This window comes from Dermacentor silvarum, chromosome 4 (assembly GCF_013339745.2).
Source record: "Dermacentor silvarum isolate Dsil-2018 chromosome 4, BIME_Dsil_1.4, whole genome shotgun sequence".
Lineage (NCBI taxonomy): Eukaryota > Metazoa > Arthropoda > Arachnida > Ixodida > Ixodidae > Dermacentor > Dermacentor silvarum.
The window spans coordinates 228,800,840-228,817,923 of NC_051157.2; the positions used below are offsets into that span (position 1 = coordinate 228,800,840).

General features: G+C 46.9%; 1 protein-coding gene across 1 annotated transcript in view; it reads left to right on the forward strand.

Annotated features, from left to right (window-relative positions):
• Positions 1-5,359: 5,359 nt before the first annotated feature.
• Positions 5,360-17,084, forward strand: part of LOC119449308 (spliceosome-associated protein CWC27 homolog) — an 83,686-nt gene continuing 71,961 nt past the window's right edge. The window contains exons 1-2 of the mRNA XM_037712479.2: positions 5,360-5,477; positions 10,262-10,471. Of these exons, the coding sequence (XP_037568407.2) occupies positions 5,436-5,477; positions 10,262-10,471 (252 nt within the window). The 5' untranslated portion in view covers positions 5,360-5,435. The remainder of the gene's footprint in view (positions 5,478-10,261; positions 10,472-17,084) is intronic.

Below are 17,084 nucleotides of genomic sequence, written 5' to 3' on the forward strand. Positions count from 1 at the left end.
CAGCCCGTCATGTCGACTCGATGCACTTGACAAGCTTGTCATTTATGCGGCTGAACACTGTCCAGCAAGTAGAAGCGTCAGCGAAGCATCCGCGCGCACTGTGTCTCGAACTAAGCACCGGCACCAAGCACTCACAACCGCTCGCTGTGACTCAAGATGGCGTCGCAGCGAGACAGCGGCGGCGCGGGTACAGTGTACTGTACAGTACACTGTACCCATCCATGGATGGATGGATGGATGGATGGATGGATGGATGGATGGATGGATGGGTGGATGGGTGGATGGATGGATGGATGGATGGATGGATGGAATACGCACTATACCCATCCAATAACCAAACAGATAACATCTGTTTGGTTATTTCTACCCGCTTAAAGTCTATTTTGCCTTCACTGTCCCTAAACCCCAATGCTTTGAAAAAATCAGCCCCGTTGCCTTGCACTGTAGGGTTAAGCCCCTTACAGAAAAGTATGAGGTGTTCAGCTGTTTCCTCTTCTTCTCCACACGCACAGCACAACGTGTCTATACCTTGGTACTTGACTCGGTACATCTTAGTCCGCAATACTCCCGTCCTGGCGTCAAACAACAAAGAACTTCCCCTAGAATTATCGTAGATATTTTCTTTGGCAATTTCTTGCTTGAAAGTTCGGTATGTTCCCAGTGCTGATTTCGTCTGCATCCCTGTTTTCCACAGACCCCTCTCTGTTTCCTTAACCTTTTTCTTAACCGCTGTTTCCTGGTTTGCCCCCCTCCTGCAGTCCAAATATTTGATTGACAGTTTTCTGGTCAGCTTCCTCCATTTTGTATCAACATTCCTCATGTACAAATAACTGAAAACTTTCCTTGCACACCGCTTTTCTGCCATTTCTCTCAGTCGCTCCTCAAATTCTATCTTGCTGCTGGCTTCCCTGCCCTCGAATGACGTCCATCCCATGTCACCCTGTACCCCCTGATTTGGTGTATTTCCGTGTGCTCCCAGAGCCAGTCTACCTACCCCTCGCTGCTTAACTTCCAACCTTGCTCGAACATCTGATCTCATGCACAGGACCGCATTGCCGAAAGTCAAACTAGGGACCATCGCCCCTTTCCAAATCCCTCTCACCACTTCGTACCTATTGTAATTCCACAGTGCCCTATTTTTCATCACAGCTGCATTTCTGCTACCTTTAGCCGTCACATATTTTTCATGTTCCGTTAGGTACTCAGCCCCATTGTTTATCCATACTCCAAGATATTTGTACTTATCCACCACCTCCAGCGTAACCTCCTGTATCCTATGCTCGCTGCCCTGATTATCATTAAAAGTCATGACTGCCGATTTTTCTTTACTAAACTTCAAACCTAAGCTATCTCCCTCTTTACCACAGATGTCCATTAATCTCTGCAAGTCTTCCTTGCTGTCAGCCATAAGTACAATGTCATACGCATACATCAGTCCTGGTAATGACTGTTTAATCCATTCTCCTTGCTTGAAATAGGAAAGGTTGAAGCCAAGTCCGCTCCTCTCTAATTTTTTCTCTAATCCTTGTAAATACAGCATGAACAACAGAGGTGACAGAGGGCACCCCTGCCTAAGCCCCTGCTGTATCTCTATAGGCCCAGATACCTTGTTTTCCCATTTTATAAGCACCTTGTTACTTTTATAGATATCTTTTAAAAGATTTCTTACTCCATCTTCCACCTCTAGAGTGCCCAGTATGTCCCACAAATCCTTTTGGATTACACTGTCATAGGCTCCCTTGATATCCAGAAAGGCAAGCCATAGGGGCCTGTGTTCCTTTTCTGCTATTTCAATACACTGTGTCAATGAGAACAGATTATCTTCTAACCTTCTTTGTTTTCGGAACCCATTTTGTAGTTCCCCCAGCACCTCCTCGCTCTCCACCCATGCCTGCAGTCTGTCCTTTATAATCTGCATCACCACCCTGTAAACCACTGACGTCACTGTTATAGGACGGTAGTTGTTTATGTCGGCTTTGTCCCCCTTTCCCTTATATATCATGCTCATCCTGCTCAGTCTCCACCCGTCAGGGGCTTTACCGTCCATTATCATTTTGCTCACTGCCTCTCTTAATGCTTTCTTAGATTTTGGGCCCAATGTCTTTATCAACATAATTGGGATGCCATCAGGACCTGTCGACGTGCTACTAGGAACCCTCTTCTCTGCCCTTTCCCACTCGCTTTGTGCCAGTGGAGCCACTGCACTGACTAGTCCATCCTCACCTGATTGAGCACATGCTATGTTTCGTTCTTTAAATTTTTCTGTCATCATTGTTCTTATATGTTCCATTGCCTCATCTCCCTCTAGTCGAACACCTTGAGCTGTAACTATAAACCTCTGCTCTAGGCTAGTCTTATTACTCAAGGAGTTGAGATGTTTCCAAAATTTCTTCGCTGCTTTTCTATCCGTTTTGTTTACTTCTGACAACCATTGGCTCCCCTTTCTTCTGATCTTTTCATTGATCAAATTGGATGCTTCCCTTCTACAGTTTAAGAAGTTGTTCCATTTTCTGCCTACATCAGCTTCTGGTTCACCCCTCTGCTTTGAATATCTGTGTTCCCTGGATGCTTCCTGGCGTTTCTCTATGGCCTTCTTAACCTCCTCATCCCACCAGCTCTTGGGTTTACGTCTTCTGTTCCCTTTTGTCCTGACTCGTACCTTAGTAAGCTCTAGCTCAAATAGTCCTGTTAAATTTGCATATGTCCATTCTGTTTTTGTATCCTCTGAAATTACTTCCTCAATTTGCTGGGTTGCTATTTCAAGCTGCTTTTCCGAGTAAAATATCCCACCTGGTTGTTCATCTTGCCTCCTACCTACTTTCATTTCCCTTCTAAAACTCACCTTGATACGTTTGTGATCACTACCTAGACTTCTGGAGCCATATTCATCTATGCTCATTACATTTAGCCTATCGTGCATCCTATGTGACATTAGTGCATAATCTATCGTCGACTGCAGGCTCCCTACCTCCCATGTTATGTGCCCTTCACACTTCTCAGTACTGTTGCATACAACTAAGTCATGCATTTCACACATATCCAGCATCATGTTGCCTGTTGAGTCTGTGTACCCGTCCATGTCTTCTATGTGTGCGTTCATATCTCCTAGTATAATAATCTCGCACCCTCTTCCTAGCTCATTAATGTCACCTGATATGCATTCCAGCATTTTTTTTGTTTTCCTCTTTGGCATTTGCTCCTGTCCACAGGTATACAAAGCCAAGGAGTGTCTGCTCTCCTGCAACTTTCCCTTTTAGCCATAAATGCTCCTTGCATTCCTGTTTGACCCTTTGCCAGTTCATACTTTTATGAATGAATGCACCAATTCCACTCCCTTTTCTGCTGCCCTCTGTTCTATTGCAATATTCCCATGCATAGTCAGGATTACAGGGAGGTTGCTCCATGTCCCTAAGATGTGTCTCCACAAACCCGTATACCATCAGCTTTTCTTGCCTTAGTTGCTCGTCTATCTCCTCCCACTTCAGCCTATTCCTGCCACCTTGCATGTTAATGTAACCTATGTCAGAATGACCTTGCCCCTGGTGCTTACGTCTATTTCTTCTACCGATTCTACGTTTCGTGAATCTTGGAGCCTCTCTGGGTCCGTCTTCGTCTACACTGGTGGTCTTAGGGCTCTGGGTCCCCCCAAAAAAGCCGTAGCTTGGCGCCCTATCCTACTACCTACGCTCCCGCCCGTGGCACCACTGTAGTGAATGCCATCCTGTGCAAAAGGCTGGGAGCCAGACTCGTACACTTTCCGGTTTACCTCCATTATGCCGTACCCAAGTGGTCTGCTCAGACCCATAATGACCCGGTTAGCCTCAAGCACCCTCCATTCCATCGCGCTAGCCTGGCCCCGGACATGTGGGATTGTGCATATGGTCACATGCACTTTCGCAGAGGTTTCTCCGAGTTTACGCAACCCAACCTCTAACTGTCCGTTTAGGTTATGGCTCCTTCCCTTCAGCACATCGTTGAGACCAGCATGGATAACGACCAGATGTTCTTGCTCGAGGTTGTCCGATACCACCTTCTGAGCTTTTGCCATTGCGTCAACCATGCACTTCCCTGACTGGGCCTCCACCCTCACCCGCCCGTCTGCCTTCACTGTTGTAAGGACGCCCTCATTAACCCTAGCTACGTTGGAGTCCCCCACCACTAGGACCCTTCGCTCTACACGTTTGCCTCCCGCCTGCGATTGTCGTCCTCCAGTTCGCGCTAGCTGGTTCTCCACCCGCCCTGCGCCACTGACACGTGACGATGTGCTCCCTGCCGTTCGTCCCTTCCCACCCGAAGCCTGCCGCATTACCTCGCTGTAGAGTTGTGGAACCGCCGTGTTGCCGCCGGCTCTCGCCTGCTGTTCAACGGCCCCTAGGCGTCCCTCCCTGCTCTCATGGCATGCCTCTGCCTGAGTCTCCGCGCTGTCCCCGCCGCCCGCCTGAGCTGACCCGGGATTACGCGCCGCCTGTACCATTAGCGCCTCCACCCGCTCTTCCAGCACGGCCCGCTTTTCCCGTTCTTCTTGTAGCTCGCCAGCTATTCGCTTTACCAGGACGGCCTCGGCCCCCTCCCTGTGAAGCAACTCGCCGATCCGAGTTTCCGATCCGATCAATTCGCCGCTCTCGCTCCACCTTCAGCTCCCCTTTGAGCTCTTCCACACTGGCTGCCCATTCCCCTTCCATCCGCCGCACAGCCTCTTAAATCCTTCACACTACCTGCACGCGAAGCTAGCCTCCTCAGCGTCGGCTAAACTGGCGAAGTGCGTCTCGTCCAAATAACACCAACGTTTGCACTCCTCGCACTGCACCAGCTCGTCATCACCCCTGTCCTTCCTAGCCTGCCGCGCCATTGTCCACCCGTCCACCCAACGAGAAAGCCCAATAAAATACCTGAACAAGGCCCCACGGTAAGCCGTACGGCAAACTCGCTATCCGGCTACCTCCGCTAGCTTCCCTAACGCGGTTTAAAACTGCCGCTTTACACTGCTTTCACCATGCAACACGTGCGCCACAACCCGCTTCCAAAAAAAAAAAAGAAAAAAAAAAAGAAAAAAAAATTAAACAAGTTGAACTATTCGCTACCTACTAACGTCCTACCAAACTAGCCAAGAAACTAAAAAAGCATGAAAAACAATATATATATATAGATAGCTCGGGTACCCTAACACTTCTATCAACCAAATAAGAATAAACAAAAATTGAACTTATTCACTGCTCCTGCTGCGCTGAGCTCCACTCGGCTTAGCCACTGTAACTCGGCCCTCCACTCGACCCTGCATGTTAATGTAGCACCCTCCTACATGGCTGCGACCCCTGCCGGCCACCGTGGGTATTCATTGCAGACGGCGCAGGGAGGTTGTTCGACACACTAGCCAATATTCTAGGCACTATAGTTGTAGCGCTTATTGGCGTGTGAACTCACTTGCATGGATTACAATGAGTAACATATACATACAAGAACCACCAACCAGCGGAAAGGTAAGCTGTACGTCGTGGAAGCTGTACTACGTCGTGTAGGGCACGAATGTGAAGAGTGGTTGATGTGCATTGCGGCGTCATTTTTGCTTTTCCAGGCGGGAACAGCGCCACTTTGTAGTACGTGCCGCCTGAGCCAGCGCTGTGACGTTTATTCACAGTTTATTGATTGTTCGCAGTTCGTTGCGTGTTAACTCGGGTCGCTGTTATCTTGGGCCCTTCCACCGCGAGCCATAGGTTTCTTGGGTTTTAACAAGTGTAGGTTTCGATCGGAGTTATCGCATTTATTCTTCTATTTATTTATAGTTCCTTAAGCGCGGGACCTTTAAGGAGTTACAGAAACGCGAGTTTTTAAAGTAGGAACACGATGCATCAAATATATATGACTGGTAATGACAGTTAAGATTATCGATCAATACACAGAGAACCAAGAAATACGCAGTCATTATGAAATTATTTTTAAGCAACGCTCGGGACATTAGGTCACGCGGATGCGACATACGCTGGTGCGCCCACATGTCCGGCAGTGTCGTTTTGCACTGATAAGATTTAAGATAAAAACCATGTTTGGTCCATCACATTTGTTTGCCATTCGAGGAATAACTTAGTCGAGCACATAAGAACTGGTGTAAACAACTTGGCAGTTGAATCCATGTACTGCATGCATATACATATCCTGATATATATGCGGAGGCCCACGGCAACGCCGACGGCGAACATTCGCCTCAAGTGTCCATTGCCATAAAATTTCTATCTTCTACCTTAAACCTTCTACATCAAACCTTCTATCTCATGAGCCCACTGGCCTGTTAATGTAATAGTGGATATACCGGGTGTTCAAAATTGAGCTTTACGGAATTTTAAAAAATAGCCTGTGGCACGTAGCATAATTCTTAATCGTTGAGCTGGGTTATTCGATGAGGCGGACATTAGTAGCACGAGAAATCGAAACACATATTCAACTAATTAACAAAAATTCACTAATTAACTTCTTAGTTAATTACTTTATGACACATATTGCAATTTACGAATTGTAGCCGGTGAGCTTGTCATTGGTATCCACTTGGAATGAATTTCCAGAATGACACCAGTTTGGAGATATGCGCCATCAAACTCGCTGTAAAAATGCAGTGTTGTTGCACTTTTTTACCAAAATGGGGGGCTGTTTATACATTGAAGCATAAAAGTAACTGGAACGCCCATGTATTTCGTCCCACACTTTGGGAAATAGTATCTTGAAACTGGTGTCATCCTGGAAGTTCATTTCAAGTCTTGGAAACTCACTGGCTACAATTCGTAAATTGCATGATGTGTCATAAGGTAATTCACTAAGGAGTTCATTAGTCAATTTTTGTTAATTAGTTGAATGTGTTTAGATTTCTCGTGCTACTAATGTCTGCCGCTTCGAATAGCCCTGCTCAACGATAAGAACTATGCTCCCTGCCACAGGTGATTTTTAAAAATTTCGTAAAGCTTACGTTTGAACACCCTGTATATTTTATAACAGTTTTCTTATTACTAGAATCATGCACAGAATCTAGTAATAAGAAAGCTGTTGTACCATGGTGTCTCATAATCTAAAGAGAATAGCACAAAGATAGCGAGTATTAGTTATTTTCTTGGCCACCCAAGAACTGTCTTCATTGTGCAGCCCGAATCAGCCCGACAGGGACTGTGATAACCAAAAAGAATGTTCAAAGAAGCGCAAAACTGTTTTTCATGATTGAGTTGAAGGTGTAGTCTACAAGATTCCTTTAAGTGGTGGCAAGCAATAAGTGGGACAGATTCAGGAAGCATAATAACAATGTAAGAAAGGGTGAGATAGAGAGACAAAACTTTATCTTGATGGGGCATGGAGAGGAGTGGCTTTCTTGCATTAGACTTTGACAAGTGCGCATGTCAGCCCTCTTCAACGAAGCCACAGTAAACATAAAAGCAAGCACGTGCGTGAAGTGATCAATAGAGTGGATGATCAGTGTGTTAGCCCAACGTCGGTTTTATCATCTAATAAAAAACTGCAATTCCTCAAATCAAGCTTCAGACGCTGAAGATAATGTGTTAGGCTACAGACATGTCAAAATTGGATGTGGTTTATAAGCATGTATATACTGTATCTGCACGATTCTACCGTGCCCCCTATTGTAATGTGCAGTTATATTGCCGCCCCTAAAAAAATAACTTCCAAACAATATCCCCAAAAACGCCGATTCTACAGTTCACATCAAGTAACAAAACCTGAGTAGACACATACCGCGTTGAAACAATTTCATGGAACATAGAAAGGCACACAGACGCGCACACAGCTGAGCATTAGTGGCTCGTCACTATCGTAGTCCGATGACAGCTCCTTTTCGCTATCTACCGACTACAGAAAGTCATCTTCAGTTCCATCTAATCCATTAGGAAAAATTGGAAGATGCTTAAGCTGTGCCTTTAAGAGTGCAAGGCGTTAGCGTTATCGGGCTCCATCCGCATCGCATTTTTCTTTATCAGTAGGCTTCACTTTTAAACACAAATGCATTGCTTGGAAGACATTTTTACAGGGGCAGTATAAGCCATCCTATATCAAAATGTGAAGGCCCTAGGAACTTTTTGTGTTATTTTGTTAATTGTTTGTCATGGTTAATTGTTTGCTGTTGCCCCGACGCGCGCGCATGTCCAAGACACATTAGGCAGGCTAACCTCCGTATTCAGAGATGCATCTTAACTTGAAGCCCATGCTTGACTTGATATAAAGGACGCCTGGTGTGCCCAAGACGCTCATTGCGTTTCCTTCACGACAGGCGTCATTTACATCAAGTCAAGCATGGGCGTCAAGTTGCATCTCTGATTACGGGGGTAAGTCCCAGTTTGAGCTGCTGAGGAGGTGAGCGCCATCTGGATGGTGTTTTTGCAAGTAATCTAGCCAGGCGCGCCGCTGTTGTATGGTATAAATGCTGGAAAAGGGGTTTGAGTTTGCTCGTAACCTAATTATGTTTCCTCTTACATTCAAATTACAATACGACGCTATCATGTCTGAAGGTTGTGGTTAAGTTGTACTTTACAATTTTTCTGACGGATTTTACTTTGAGAAATTCAACTAGTTCACTACCAACTCTGCGGAGGGCCTGCAGGGGGGGGGGGGGGGGGGGGGGCTGGGATTATTTTTCAGGTCGCTGATGCCGCATGCTCACACTGACGCCGGATTTTCTGCGACATGGGGCGCATAATGCTATCGCATTAATGTCACACTTCTGAAAGGCTCGCGCAACTGTTGTCTGCGGGAGGGCACTTCACTCTCCATCAGCTCACCTTGAGATGTCTCAGAGCCTTGCATTCTTCAGACGACCCGCTGGTGCAAAGTGAAAAATGGAGACTGCGAACCAAGGCATAAAAATACCAACATCAGTTTGATGGCAGTGTGGCTAGCTAGGTTGCATTGAGCTTTTGTTTTTTTTTTAGTGAAGATCGGTTTGATTTTTTGTTTTGAGTAGGATTAGTTACGATTGTAACGCACATGCAAATTTGAATGCACTTCTTATTCAAAAAAAGGTGCACGTCAGAATAGTGCAAATACAATATGTACTGTGTTTCCCAGTAAAGTTGTAAGCTTAATGTCATGGTGCCGTCTTTCTTTGGTCCCCGTTGTTGCTTGTGCGCTGTTTTATTTTCACACTGTTATTTCACTTATTTTTTTCACTAAACACTGAAGAAAATCTTTTTATGCATTGAAACTCAAAAGTTACTAGAACACCAATGCCTTTTTGGGTGAATTTTAAACATACAGTTAACGATTAAAGAAAAAGCCCCGTATAATTAGATCGAACAAGGGAGGGTGGAGCAGAGGCTCCCTCCGAAATCAGAGCTGGTCGAGCAATGCGGCATTTAACTGGCCGACCACAAGGAACAACGAAAGCCAAGGGACAGCGTCGACGCATTTAACAACAAGCCAGACCAATGAGCAACTGTAGAGACAGCATTTTTTCTTAGTAGTGCGTGCAATGCTATCACGATTATCAGTGCAGCTCTCGTTTGCTTCGTAGTGACACCCAGAGTGAAAGCGCAACAGCACCATGTAACTATAGTTGACAGTTCTTCCTGTGAACTTTGCATGTTCTGGCCTAACACATGCAGTGTGACAGGGACAATAAATTGTAGGGTTTGCTTCCCATAGTGGGTCCTTGTAAGGGGAACTGTTCACTCTTTTCTAATATGTGTTGTGACAGGCTTCTGTTTAGGTTTTATTGTGATAGCAATTATATTGCTGCCGGTATTGGTGTGAGGTTCCGTATAAAGTGTGGTAGGATCACGGCTGCAAGCTGTAGGTGTGAAGGAAAGCATGCGAGGGTGATCCGGGAAGAATGGTGGCTTGGTGTGGCAGCATCTTCTCGCACGGGCAAGGGAGTAAGGTGGAAAGGGTGCGTGCCAGCTTTTTGCACGTGCAACGAGGGGAGTAGGGCGATGCATGTGCCGTAGGAGGGGGTAAAGTAGAGCTTGCACAATTTTCGCGCCACTCCTGTCGAATGTTAGAAAATGGTCGATTAAACAAAAGGTGGACATCGATGAAGAATAATCGTTTTGGGGCGTGCATTTAATCGATTAATCATTCATCATTATTACCAACCCTAGAGGCTTCTATCATCTGCGCGTGGAGGTGCACTGCTGATGCCAAACTGTATGTGATGCAGAAGCCGTTGTCAAGCACTTTCCCCTTTTGCTGCAGTTTCTGTATGCAGAAAGAATGGAATGAAAGCTCTGCTTGACCCAGTCCTAAGGCAATTTATGAATAGTTCTTTTAAAACCTGCAGGTTTTGCTGGTGACATCTGTTGGCGACATCGAAGTTGAGCTGTGGTCCAAGGAGGCACCACGTGCTTGCCGCAACTTCGTGCAGCTCTGCCTCGAGGGCTACTACGATGACACCATTTTCCACCGCATGGTCAAGGGCTTCATTGTACAGGGAGGCGACCCCACAGGCACTGGAGATGGCGGGGAGTCCATTTATGGTGCACCCTTTAAGGTGAGCACACATTTTGTTTTCACTGAATATATAATTAAATGCTGGGCTGCAGTAGCCTCAACAAATTGCAGAGTATTTCAACCATATAAAGGTGTCATATCTTGAGCCAGCAGTGCAAAGGGTAGAAATCCCTTTCACAAATGAATGCTGAAAGCCTGAAACGAACTTCAGTGTGGTTGACTCAGAACAGAGCGACATATGTATATATATTGTACAATAAACACAGGGGTGAGACTACTGTGCCATTTTGACACTCGCACGAATTGCTGCACCAAATTGCACCAAAAGCTGAAAAAGGACTGTAATTGTGCCACACTGTACTAAACAGCTTTGGCTCTGGTAGGCTTGTCCGAAATGGTGGGAAGTCATGGTCTTTTACGATTACCAGCGTTGCACGGTGCAAGGCATTTCATTGTTGAGCTGGGAGGTCACGTGGAGTAGTAGCATCTGATATCTGGTGGCGTGCACAGGCCTTTCTGAGGCTGTTACACTTTCACAAAGATGGCCTAGTCCGAGGAGTCCCTTCTCCGGCAGACCGTTGCGCTCGAACACGAATCCAGCAATTAACTAGCCCGCCTAACAGCAATATATATTTCAGGTTATTCGTTTTCGGGTAAAACCCGATTTTACTCGATTTTCGCACCCCGAACTAATGAAATCCAGTGACCTATGGACTTGACAAGCTACGTGCAGCACTACGTGACGAACCGTGACATTCTACGGAGGCCGGCTGAAAAAAGACAATAGGCGTTGATGAACCAGCTTTTCGTGAATAAAATGTTTCATTTACTAGAATGCTCTTTACTGTCATTATTAATTAATTTCCAAACAAACGCCGAACTTTGGAGTATTTGCTAGAACACACTGATATCCCCCAGATTGCCAGCTTGAAACAGATCTGTAGTTTTAAGTAACTCATGATACCTTCCGATAAAAAAACAAGGAAAAAGAAGAAAAAAAAACAAACAAATGTAATGTACCGTAAAATTCCGAGCAAGTGCCCCCACTCGTGCAAGAGCCCCCACTCGTGCAAGAGCCCCCCCCTAACTTCACTGCCAACTTCAAATTTTCGCATGGTTCCGGGAAAGCGCCCCCCCCTCGCCGGTCTGCACCAACACTGGCCTGCCACATCCAGTGCATGAAAATAATGGCAAATTCGGCAAATCGCACCGGTGCGCATCGGGGTGCCCCAATGAGCCATTTCACCGAATCATGGTTGCACCCGGCGCCCCTAAAGTCCCTAGATATCTTTTTCTAGGGACTTTAGGCGCCCCAGTGGGCACACGTACGCATCGGGGCGAACTACGGCTGGCAGTCTGTAGTTCACGGACCGCCGTCCGACGGCGAGATCTGCCTCTCACACGGCACAAAGGATTTCCCTGCGGCACAGCGACGTGACCACTCAGCAACAGAGGAGTGGTCGCGGCTATGCTTTGGCGTTGCCGCTGCTAATCACTCGCCACTGATATCGTCGCTAGGCCTTTTAAAGTTCATTTCGAATCTGTAGCAGATGGCGCTTCAGAACGAACTGCCGACGCTCCCAAGCAGCAATGTTTTGTTACCGTCGTTGCCGCTTTACCCCCTTAATAAAGTTCATGTTCAATAAAATTTTAATGCCATTCCCACCGCGCCTTTTTTTTTTTGGCGGGAAAATTTTGTTGTTGCCGTCTTGAATTTTGGTGCTGTTCCGGGATCTGAAACAAGTATGGCTTGCAAGATTCTTGTAATGGAACTCCAGTGAAAGAGGAAAGTTGCTTCCAGAGTTGGTATTTGGGTACATTCGCACCCACTTCTAACAATATTCAAGTGCCTAGGAAATTCTATGGTGATAACTGATAATTATTGTAACCGGGTTGCACCAAAAAAGAAGAGGGGACAAACGCAGTGATTCCACTCCTGCGCCAACTGCGCCAAAGTGCGCCAATTGGAATTTACTGCGCCATCCTGATACAATCGACAAAAATTGCGCCTAACTGCGCCAAACAATCTCGAATTTGACGGCGTCTATCGCCAATTGCACCACCGGGGAATTAAAACGTTCAACGTGACGATAGGGCGAGCCTTAGTTGCAACCTTAGCTGCAAACAGGAGACGAGAAAGCTCTAGCGCGTACGTCCCAATGAAGTTCACTGGAACCTGGAAAATACCGCAGCCCTTTTCTCTTAGCCGCCGCGCCGCCGATTGGTCAGTTGCCGTCAGGTGATCACTTTCCGCTATAGATGGCGGATCTAAGCCGCGCCGGAGGAGATAAGCAGACAGACATCACTCGCACACGCCGCGCGTACGAGTCATCAACGAGGTCAGATTTTGCATTTTGTATAATTTAGTGTATATTTAACTTTCGTAGACTTAAAACAAAACGAAAGGAAATGCCCGGGTGCTGCACGTTCGGGTGCAGCAACCGCCGGGAGTCCGGGAAAGCGCTTTTCGCGATACCGGTTAGTTAAGCGGAAAGAGCGACAGCAAGCGCCGTGCTATCTCTGGCTGCACCGGATAAAGAGCGACAAGTTCACTCCCACCTGGTGAACTTGTCGATATCGCAAAGCTGAGAAGCTCCTTGCGGTATTTCATCGAACTCCCTAAATGCCATAATGTGATGGAAAAGCTTCTTCGCGCATTTGCTTTGAAGACTGCGGTTTGCCTTGAGTAAACAAAGCGAGGAGATGCTCAGAAATATGCAGAACCGATCAAAATGTGGCTCGAAGAGCGACGGAATGAATACTGTGTCAAAAATAACAAAGTGTAGTGACCATCGACCTGTCAATGTTGAAAATTAAAATATAGATTTTCTCGTGTGTTTAAAACAATACGAACATGACCTGGTTAATTCTGTTTTAGCATCCCTTTTCTTGTAGTGCAGTCAGCGACCATTTATTTTCGTAGAAGTCGATCTGTATGAAACATTTCGTGGGAGGTTAAATCAGTAGCCACTTTAGAAAGCGAGAATATCCGCGCGTATAAACGATTTTGTGGCAGCGCTTGATACCTAGTCACCCGAAAAAAAATAAATATATATTGTGTGACACACGAGCATCGGGATCGCTTTGCATTTAGAACAACGGGTGGCGCACAGTTGAAAGCTTCACTTTCCGAGTGCAGTAGCCGACCGATTTTCCGGACTTCGCGGGGACTAAAAAATCGAGCAGTCCAAAAAACTCCCCCCCCCCCCCTACCAAGAGAAAAAAATTATGAGGCTTAGAACGGCATAAGAAAAATGTCGCACTTTCGCCCAAAAGGCGGAGTGTCGATTGCGATAGCTAATTAATAGACAGCGATACGAAGTAAGGATGTTTGTTTTATCGGCCGTATAAAGTTGTAAATATGCGCTTACTAACTAAATAAGCACGGTGTCACGCGCGCACAGGTTACACGAACACATCTCGCTCGATGACCGCGGGCATATTGACCTTCGCGCTGTCTATTCTCTCGCTTCAACGCGAACGTCGAAAAAAAAAAAAGAAAAAAAAAAAAAGAAAACGGGGCATACGAAGCTAGTGGCACTCGGCGCACGCCCTTTTTACCCATCGCAGATCGCGGGCGCACACTTCGGCCACATAGCAGATCGCTTTCAAGATACGGTGCCTGCGCGGCAGCTCCGTCGGCAGCCGCAAGAGCAGAATGCAACTCCCCACCGTCTCCCCGTGCCCAGCGAGCGAACGAAGTCCGCGCGCGCCTCCGGCCGCCTTCCTCTCTCGCGTGCGTGAGAATAAATTGCGGTTGCTGGCTGACCCTCGCAAGCTTTCACCCGCACACAGCGTACGGACCGAACAAAAGAAAAAAAAAAGAAAAAAAGCAAGTGCAGCTTTTTCAAATGTTTTGTCGGCCAAGGAAGAGCGCGCATGGCCTCGGAGACGAGGGGATAGCGTGCGTTTACTGATCTTGAAGGCTATACAGGGGGGCACTGGAAACCAAGCCAGCGGAAAATCCAACATGGCGGCCTCCTAGATCGGGTAGCGTGGCTCGGAGCTAGCGATTTAGTCCGGAAAATCGAACATTGGCTCCTCGATTCGTCCGAAAAATCGCTCGCGAAAATGCATTAGCTCTATGGGAATCCTGCCGGTACATCTATGACGTCCGGAATATCCAGCAAGTCCGAATTTTTGGAGTCCAAAAAATCCGTCGGCTACTGTACTTGTAATTTACATCGTATCTAGCTAAACGAAATGCGGTTTTGTTTGTGGATTTCACAGGGCCCACTGCGGCAGCCATCGTGCTGTTCTTCACTGTAGCAAGCCTAGAAAACCCGAGGAAGAGCTGCTCGTCTTTTCCGCGCAGTGTTGCCTGCGCTCGCTCCGGTGGTTGCGGTACTTTCAAAGTTCCAGGTTCCAGTGACCTTAGCAGTGCCACGCACGGCGCCGACGCGGCGTCTGCCTTGCAAGGCGGCTCGACGGCAAAGTGCGGTTTCTGCCGAGGCTCGTGGCTTCATGGTTAATTGGCGATTCATCGGCGGACGTTATCTACTGCTATATTGCTATATCTACTGCTATATTGCCTCAGTGTTGTAGCACTGACTTGTTCCGCTTGTCATGTGTTCTCATGCACAGTGCACAAAATCGTGCACTGCGCGAAACGAGACAAATGCAACAGCTCGCGTGTGAGACCCTCAACGGAAGTGCGCCCCTCGGCAAAAGTAATGAGAAAAAAAAAGCAAAGTTGGGTCCGTGGCATATGCATCCTCCATCTCCGGTATGGGAGAACGCAGGGAAGGCATTTCACTTGCGAAGGCTAGACAAAGCAAGTGGAGAGAGTGTCTATGTTGGTGGTGACGCTCGGCTCCTTAAATCAAGGGTTCACGACACTGAAATATTTCCATCTCGGCTATTAGTGAACCATTTTGAAAAAAATGCTTAACCTTGCACTCGGCCGTACAACGCTTGGAACAGCGAAGCTAGGTGATCGTAGCCCAGCATTTTCCGGAAGTGCGTGCAAACTTTTTTATCTTATTACTCATGATGATCATAATTTCTTTTTGCGCGTCTCGGACTTACGGCTGTCACTGCGCGTTGCATAGCGCAGCTTGCAACACTGGCACCGCATTCTACCGCATTGCAAAGCTGACAACGCGTTCCGGCAGACACGCTCCGTGAGTGTGTCTCTCTCTCGCTCTCATTTTCTTTGTCTCTCTCCTGAGCAAAGCGCACAAAACCTCTTCTTCGCCTCGCAGAGCACGAGCGTGCGAACGCGCCAGCTGTGGACGAAGACGATGATGCTCGAACGTAATCATATGGTTCGCATAAATGCATGTTCTGCAAGCCTGGCTGTACAGCCTAGTGGTTACGACGCTCGCCTTGGGACCGCGGATACGCAGGTTCAAATCCCGCCTCGGCAAGAAACTTTATTTTCTTTTATTTCTTGATAGTTTCTTGATACGAACCACAAATAATGGCTGGCCTAAACAGCTTTGCTGTTAAAAAGGTATGGTTGGATCCCTCTTTCATAGGAATCTGTAGAACACGAAAGTGAAAGGTATCTTCGCAGAAGCTATTGCATGTTTGCTTCGTGACTCATAAATTGCTGCAGCGAAAGGGGCACGATTTGCGGGCTCGTGATTGTGCTGCAGGTTTGCTTGGAGCCTGGGGTCCTGTCGTTGAGCGGCGTCCAGCTGCCGAGTCGCTTCGGTGACGGCACGTGCAGTTCGATCGAACTCCGTAGTGTCTTGGGCAGCCAGTCGAGTTGTGAGACGCTCAGCTTCAGGAATGCGAGCAGCAGAGTTTGCAGCGTGCGCCATGTGCTTCACGCTGGTGTGTCTCTTGCCGGACCAAAGCGAGATTCGCCTGTCGACGCCATTGGCTCTTTGTGCCACTTAGCGCAGCAGTTTTTTTAGTTGGTGCCATCGCAGGTGAAGCAGTAGGCAGCATGTAAGCACTGCTGATGCATGTTGAAGCTGCACTTCGTAGGTGACGAGGCGCCACAGGCTAATCCGACATAAGGCTTTAATCTGACGCAAAAGACAAACCATGTGCGGAAAGTGCCAACACCAGGCTATACCGTGATGGAGCCTCCGCTGCACTGTTGTCACCACTCGTTAGTGTCACAATGCAGTACTGCGCTTCATCGCTCTTAGATGGCGGTGCCATCCTTGTCAACAAAACGTATTTTACTGCCACACCCATTACATGCGTAATGGAAGTTCATCGCTGAACCCGGCATAAAACACTTTCGTGTTAAAATTCTTGCAGTAGAAAGCTCCCTAGAGGGCATGTAACAGCTTCCAGTTTATGCCCAAAACTTGCTGTGTGGCCTTGAGAGGAGCCCTTTAAAAGATATCACTTAAGAAGGCTGCAATGAAACCTGTGGACTTCTTCACTGTATTGTAACTTAGGTTTAATCACGCACGTCCCAGGATCTTGTTGACATGCTCCTTCAGCAACCTTATGTTTTTCTTGCTCGCTTGAAACGTGCCAAATGCACAATGCCTGTTACAAGTATATAAATGTTAGAAGTGCATTTATACTGCAATATATGCACGTGGAAAGCCATTTTATAAACAATTAATTAAACAAGTTTGGCCAAAATGTATCATGGTGTGATAAAGCTGGCTCCGCTATGACTGTCTCAGTTATAATTGATACCATATCTGGTATACAGTTGTACATTGGACACTGCCAAAAGG